The following is an 8,312-nucleotide window of genomic DNA, read 5'->3' as shown; positions in this document are numbered from 1 at the left end:
ATGGAAATGTTCAACCAATCTTCGTCAAGCAGATTTATTCTCCTTGGTTTATCTGATGTTCCTTACTTGAAGGTCATTGGCTTCCTTGCATTCTTGGTGATCTATTTCTTAACATTGTTGGCAAACCTTCTACTCATCATAGTGGTAACTATTAATCCAAAGCTCCAGACACCCATGTACTTTTTTCTTATCAATCTCTCCTTCATTGACATTTGTGTCTCTTCCACCGTGGTGCCTAAAATTCTGGTGAACACATTAAGCAAGGACAGGAGCATCTCTCGACTTGAATGTGCCATCCAGATGCACTTTCATTTGGCTTTTGGGTCTACAGAATGTTTCATACTTGCTGTAATGGCTTATGATAGGTTTGTTGCAATCTGTAAACCACTGCATTACAACACCATCATGGGTAGGAAGATGTGTCTCAGTCTGGCAACTGCGGCATGGACTTCAAGCTTCATCAACTCAATGATACATGTCATCTACACCTTCCAGTTGTCCTTCTGCCATTCCCATCATGTCAACCATTTCTTTTGTGAGATTCCCCCATTTATACAAATGTCCTGTGGTGATACTTGGCTCCATAATTTAGCAATGTATATTTCTGCAGGGATCATAGCGAGTTTATCTTTTTTCTTGATTCTGATTTCATATGTCCATATTCTGTCCACCATTTTAAATATCAGATCTTCACATGGAAGGTTTAAAGCTTTTTCCACATGTGCCTCCCACCTAATTGTAGTGACCATTTTGTTTGGGACCATTATGATTCTGTATTTACGTCCACAATCTCGTTCATCAATGGACTTGGACAATTCGGTCTCCATCCTCTACTCAGCGGTGACACCCATGCTCAACCCCATCATTTACAGTGTCAGAAATAAGGATGTCAAAGGCACCGTAAAGAAAAATTTTGTTAAAATAAATCTGATGAGTCAGTTATTAACAAAATGCCATTAATGTGACAGTTTAAGGTAGTTGAAAAGCAGGTGGGGTAAATAGCGCAGCACCTCAATGTCACCTTTTTGCCCAACGTTTACTAAACCGCCAGAAGCCCTCCATTTTTTAAACTTGTCTACAACACCAATTTCCTCAGGTAAATCAACTATATTTACATTTTCTCCTATAATTCAGTAACTATTTTCACAGACATACTAGTAATTTTACATGAGTGTGTGCAATGTGACGTTGCTACTCACTCAGCCGCTTGCGGAGGTAGAGACAGGTGTTACGGGGAAACTGGCAGATCAGGATAAGGTGGTAAATATCCCAATCGCCAGTCGGGGCCCACCGTGCTCCAGATGACAATGGAGCTGATGGCAACCCGAAGGTTAGGCAGAGAATACAGACCTGGGTGGCTCAGTGGAGACTTGGAACCGGTCCCGTGTGTAGGGACACATCATAATGGACGACAACCCAGTTAGCGTTTTGGTGTACCTGGAACTTCACCAACCACGTGTGCAGGGAACACGTCAGGCCGGGTGGTGACCAGGTAGCGTTGACCAGAAGACTGCCGTGAAAGCGTCCTGTTGGCCACATGTGTAGGACACATCAGGCCGAGCGGTCCTCCGATTAGCGTTTCTGGGCACCTCTCGACTGTCTATGTGTGTGAAGGAAACATCAGACCACATGGTCACACCAGTAGCGTTGACTGGGAAGCTGAAGAGGATAACCGGGTCCAAACACCCAGCCCAGGAACTCCCTGTTAACTTCACAGGGGACCTAGGGTATGCTGTCCGTGCGTGTAGGGGGCACAACTGGACTGGTGGCGCAGTAGCTGCAGCCCAGTTAAACTCCACTAGGCTGCACTAGCAGGACTGAATGGTAGGAGGTGGAAGGCCGGCGCCTGACCCTAACGTGCTGAGCCACAGGTGTCTTGACGAGACAAGAACTGGATGCCTAACCTTACCTACTGCTTCCAAACATAGCCTTATGCCGCAATGGACTCTAACATGGAGGTGTGCTCTGTCTGAGCATAAATGAAGACTGCGCACCTCAATGTTGTCTCCAGCCCCTTTTATAACCTGGGACCACCCTAAACCCAGGGTGGACAACAATGGCACCTCCTGGGGCCAATTGCGGAGAGCCACATCATCAGTGACGCCACCAGCAGCCTATCTGGAACCGCCACGTCACTGATGACCTCCTGGCAGCCACGCCCCAAACACCTCACCAGTCATCATCTGATGACCAATGGTGAGGTGCCAGGTCATAGGGGCGGGCCTCCGTGAGCCAGTCTGGAGTGCCACATCATCAGGACACCTGATGCCCTCTGCCCTATCAGGGCCTGCCACCTCACGGACATGCCCAGTGAGGTCCTTACCGGACCTAGCCTCTGATGTACTAAGTGCCTGAGCATGCTCAGTAGCCCGAACAACAGTCTCGGAAATCAGACTATCTGCCTGAGCATGCTCAGTAGGCACAACACAGGACTTAGACATGGCACAAAGTCCAACTACCTGTGCAAAGAGGCTTTTTGCACTATAAGCAGGAGCATGATCAGTAGCCTGAACTGAGGACTTAGCCTCAGAAATGGCACTATCAGGCTGACCATGCTCACTAGGCGAAACACTGGACTTAAGGCTACTTTACACGCAGCAACATCACTAGCGATGTCGCTAGTGAAAGCAACCGCTTCCGTCGGTAGTGCGTCACAGGCAAATTGCTGCCCGTGGCGCACAACATCATTAGGGCCTGTCACACGGACTTACCTGCCTAGCGACGTCGCTGTGGCCGGCGAACCGCCTCCTTTCTAATGGGGGCGGTTCATGCGGCGTCACAGCAACGTCACATGGCAGCTGTCCAATAGAAGCGGAGGGGCGAAAAGCAGCCGAAAGAAAGACACGCCCACCTCGTTGCCAGCGTATGCAGGTAAGGTGTTGTTCCTCGTTCCTGGGGTGTCACACGTAGCGATGTGTGCTGCCTCAGGAACGACAAACAACCTGCGTCCTGCAACAGCAACGATATTTGGGATTAGAATGACGTGTCAATGATCAACGATTAGGTGAGTAATTTTGATCGTTAGCGGTTGTTTCTACGCTTCACACGCAACAACATCGCTAACGAGGCCGGATGTGCGTCACGAATTCCATGACCCCAACGTCATCTCGTTAACGATGTCGTTGCATGTAAAGCCCCCTTTAGGCTCTGGCTGGGGTAAATGGGCACACGCGTGCGCACTAGCCGCCTCTCCACACTTAGACATGGAGGAGCATGCAGCCAGCTGGATGACCCGAGGCACGGCCAAAAATAGCAGCCGGCGCTTGGGCAGAACTGGAACAGCAGCAGGCAGCTTGCGGCTATGGCGGCGCCGAATCGTAACAACAGGAACCATTTCACTTAAAAAGCCCGGCTGGTTTATTCAATCTTCATAAACCACTTCTCAGGAAAACATAAATAAAGCCTTTCTCCGGCTTAAAAATACAAACAAAGAGTATTAACAGCCCGTTCAGCTGCAGAACAAGATAAGACACAGTAGTAACCTACCAATACAGACCATGTGTCAAACAAACAAAGTCTCCATTTTAAGACATGTACCACTCCCATGGGTGGGGGTATTTGAGTAGCCAGACTTTCCCATCTCTCCAACTACTCGTAAAACCTGGTCCTAATGTACCCTAACAATTCTTTTAGTACTAAATATACTAGCGCTTGCATTCTGAGCTTACATCACAGAGGATAACCACCTCTGTGACACATACCTCCCATCGACTGAATGTCCGGCAGTCATCTAACAGCTGTATCCACGATTGAGTTCATTTCATTCACTAGTATCAATTTGTGTTTTGTTTTTTTTTTGCTCTGATTTGTACCACAAATGTGTACCATGTGTCAAACGAACAGTTTCCCTTTTAAGACATGTACCACTCCCATGGATGTGGGTATTTGAGAAGCCAAACTCGTCCATCTCTCCAACTGCCTATAAAACCTGGTCCTGATGCACCCTAACAATTTTCTTAGTACTAAATATACTAGAGCTTGTATCCCGAGCTTACATCACAGAGGATAACCACCTCTGCAACACATAACTCCCATTGGCTAAATGTACGGCAGCCATCTTACAGCAGTAATGTTACTGAGAATTTGGGTTGGATACTTAGACGAAGGTGGAAGATACAAAATGAGTTACAGTAATACATTGTTTGTATGAGGTTCCAAATCAGTGTGAAGAAATATCCTAAAATCTCACCCAGTTACCTACTATTGAGTGCATTACTAGTATCAAGTTTTGTTTTGTTTTTTTGCTCTAATTTGTACCAGAAATACTCAAATATACACTCAGAATTGATACAATATCTTTAAATAGCAAAAGTGTCAATTCTACCAGTAAAAGGAGGATAAACGTGCAATTAGGGTTGAACGAATCTGCCAAAATTTGGGACCGGCGGATCCCTGCCAGATTGAAAAAAAAAATTCAGATCCGCTCCGGATTCCAGTGCCCATATAAGTCTATGAGGATCAGAATCCGGAGATTAAAACCGTTTGTAGAAGGGATCCGGGGGTAGGAGCGCGCGCGGTGTACTCACCCAAGGCTGTGTCATGGCGGCAAACTCCTTACGGATTATGCTTTTCCCTTCCAGAGCCGACAATTCAATATTCATTCTTTTGCCCGCCCACCGGCGCATGTAATTAGTTGCAGCTAGGTGCGCCCCCACCCTGAGTGTCAGCTGATTGCAACAAATCACAGGCGGCAGGATGGCCGGTGGGCGGGGAAAGCAGTGCAAGGGTTCTGCGGGTCAATATGGTGGAAGGGATCCGGGGTTAGGAGCACTCGCGGTGTACTCACCCAAGGCTGTGTCATGGCGGCAAACTCCTTATGGATTACGCTTTTCCCTTCCGGAGCCGACAATTCAATATTCATTCTTTTGCCCGCCCACCGGCGCATGTAATTAGTTGCAGCTAGGAGCGCCCCCAACCTGAGTGTCAGCTGACTGCAACCAATCACAGGTGGCAGGATGGCCGGTGGGCGGGGAAAGCAGTGCAAGTGTCTGCGGGTCAGTATGGTGAACGTGCATGTCTTTTAGAAACACATGCATGTTCCTGTCAGAAGTGTGCAGCTTTTTTTTTTATTATTATTTAAATCAATTATTTAAAAAAAAAAACGATGTGCGGTCCCCCTAATTTTCATCCTCAGTCATGATAATGCCGGCTGGGGGCTGGTAGTCTCAGCCTGCAGCCACCCGGTATTGCCACATCTATTAGATGTGACAATCCAGATGCTTTACCGGCTCTTCTCGATTGCCCTGGAGTGGTGGCAATTAGGAAAATAAGGGGTTAATAGCAGCACGCAGCGGCTACTAAGCCCTAGGTTAGTAATAGCACAGGTGTCTATGAGATATCTGCATCACACTAACCTGTGAGTGAATGTAAATAAACAGACACAGAGAAAAATCCTTTATTTGGAATAAAGTACAAAACACACCCTCCTTCACCTCTTTATTAACACCCAACACCCTGCAGCTCCGGCGTAATCCACACGAGATCCCACGCAACTTCAGCTCTGCTACATAGCCAGCGGCCATAGAGCACGACCGATGGCTGTGCAGACATTGACAGCTGCGATAACTGCATGGTAGGCAGATACTGTCGAAGGCTGGGGGCGCGTCCACCTGCAACCAATCACAGACGAGAGGACGGCCGGTAGGCGGGGAAAACATGGAAAACTGTGTATGCGATGTACAGTACTGGAAGTAAATATGCGACCTGGAAGCAGTGTGTCGCCATGACACCGAGTCTTGGTAAGTATGAAACGCTGTTTTATTTCTGTTTTTCTTTACTTTTCAATTATTTTTCCCAGTGCTGGATCCGGATTGTGCACCCGAAATTCCAGATCTGGCACCCGGCACCCGGAAATCTTTGAAACCGCACGGATCCGGACTTTTACAATTCGGATCCGCTCAGCCCTACCCACAATATGTCTGTCTATATGGATATCTAGAGTCAACAGAAAATTTCAATAAGTATTAATGGATTGCTGACCTAGTTTTCCTAATTTGGAGACATTGTCTGTAGAGATGAAATTACGAGTGTTTATGAAGGGTCTGGAGTGGACTAAATACAATTTGTCTGTGGAGAACTAGTAGGAAATACAGGACAATGGGTGCTCTCTAAAAGCACATAGACTGGTTAATACTAAGGATGAGAAAGTCAAATCTAAACTAATCAAAAATGTTTAAAATTTTCCAAACTTATTAAATTTTAGCAAGCTTGAATTTTTGAAATTTTGATTCACATAAATGTAGCAAAAGGTGACTGTTTTACTCTATTGAATTATGACGGAAAGTGGATGCAAACCAGTAAAGTAACATTTTCACCTATCTGGTTAAGTGCCCCTGCCAACGCAGCTCCCTTTCACTCCTCTGATGACATCCTCAAACTTCATGTATGGACCTTCTCTGACCTTCCCTTCAGAGGCCAGATCAAGTTAAGCCTCGATACATGTTATAATGCAATGGTGCATCACGCCCCATTTGACTTCATCAAGGCTTAAGGGACTCTGGCAAAGAAGAGACTGGCATAGGAACGGACCGACCTTAGGAAGCAATCAGAGGATCACTAGAAAGTTGAAGTGGCAGGGCAGGTGAGAAGCTAGGTGCATATGATGTTATGTTAATTTTAACCACTTCCAAGCCTATCCATTTATTATGCTTTGAGTAAGGAAACCTCAAAATAATACTACTTACAGCAAAGATGGGCTGCAGTGTGTACATCGCCCAGGCCAAAAACTAGTACTCCACCAGGATACAGCTAAACCCCCACCAAGTGGAGGCATCACAGGTGCAGGAGGAGCAAATCACACACACTTCCAGGAAATGGAGGGGGCGATTGCTAGATGATAAAACTGCACACTGATGTCTTGCATAGAGCGCTGTTCACACATGCAGATACAGAATCACAAACCAGCAGCCTATTAGGTGACGCCCATACTATTAGATCAGGCGGTCTGCCAATCCGTACCCACCTGTGTACCATACAGGGACAGACACTCTACAATGCAAGGCCCAACACAAAGGGGCCTGGCTGTATCCTGTACAAAAAATGAGGCTTTAGTTGGTATTTACCAAAAAATGTACAAAAAAATGAGGCTTTAGTTGGTATTTACCAACTAAAACCTCATTTTTTTTGTGCAGGATACAGCCAGGCCCCTTTCTGTTGGGCCTTGCATTGTAGAGTGTCTGTCCGTGCATGATACACAGTGGGGTACGGCTTGGCAGCCCGCCTGATCTAATAGTATGGGTGTCACCTAATAGGCTCCGGGTTTGTGACTGTGTATCTGCATGTGTGAACAGCGCTCTATGCAAGCCACTAGTGTGCAGTTTTGTCATCTAGCATTCCCCCCCTCCTTTCCATGGAAGTGTGTGTGTGATTTGCTCCTCCTGCACCTGTGATGCCTCCACTTTAGTGGGGGTTTACCTGTATCCTGGTAGAGTATTAGTTTTTGGCCTGGGCGATGTACACACTGCAGCCCATCTTTGCTGTAAGTAATACTTAATTTTTGGAGGATATTTTCCTCTTTTTGTTGCTATTTTTAAACCTCAAAATAAAATGCAACTGAGTTTCATTAGATTCAACAAAATCTGTTAAATTTGAATTTTGGCCGACTCATGCATCTCCACCAGATATGTCTCCAAGTGGTGCTCAAGTGAAAAAAAAAGTATAAGAAATAGCATGAATACAAAAATTATGTGGAAACTGGAGCCAATGGATGACTTGGAAAATAATTTCTTTAAACGGAACCTGTCACCAGCTTTGTCCCATATAAACTGCAGCCAGTAACACTGAGCCCTTATATACAGCATTCTAGAATGCTGTATATAAGAGAGCCCAGGCCGCTCTGTATCATGTAAAAATCAGCTTTTATTACACACACTTGTGGCATGGTTGGGTCCACTCAGTGTCACTGGTCTTTGGTTTGGCACTTCCTATCTTTTTGCGATCACCGTACTCCTTGTTTTGTGTGGATGACGCATCCTACATTGTCCACACAGAATCCACCATTGTGTTTCTGCGCATGCCCACTTCTCTCTGCCCTGCTTGGTTTTTGTGGGGCAAGATTATGATTTCAGCATTACCCTTTTTATTATTAAATACATTTTTGATCTCGCTTTATTCCATTTTTTGTCAGCTGTATGATGAAAAGACAGTTAATGCTTTGTTTTTTATTTTTTTTACGGTGTTCACTGAAGAGGTTAACTAGTGTGACAGCTTTCTAGATCAGGTTGCTACAGATGGGGAACTATAAAACCTGTACTTTTTTACACAAACATCACTTTATTGGAATATTTTTTTTATTTTGGAGGGTTTCATTTTCT

At 45.7% G+C, this 8,312-nt stretch overlaps 1 protein-coding gene across 1 annotated transcript; it reads left to right on the top strand.

Annotated features, from left to right (window-relative positions):
• LOC142257592 (olfactory receptor 5G3-like) lies at positions 1-960 on the top strand. Its single transcript, XM_075329730.1, has one exon. The coding sequence runs from the start codon at positions 1-3 to the stop codon at positions 958-960; it is 960 nt and encodes a 319-aa protein (XP_075185845.1).
• Positions 961-8,312: the final 7,352 nt, after the last annotated feature.

Source organism: Anomaloglossus baeobatrachus, chromosome 12 (genome assembly GCF_048569485.1).
Source record: "Anomaloglossus baeobatrachus isolate aAnoBae1 chromosome 12, aAnoBae1.hap1, whole genome shotgun sequence".
NCBI classification, from domain to species: Eukaryota; Metazoa; Chordata; class Amphibia; order Anura; family Aromobatidae; genus Anomaloglossus; species Anomaloglossus baeobatrachus.
The sequence above is the reverse complement of the archived record's forward strand: the minus strand, read 5'-3'. Positions and strand labels throughout refer to the sequence as shown.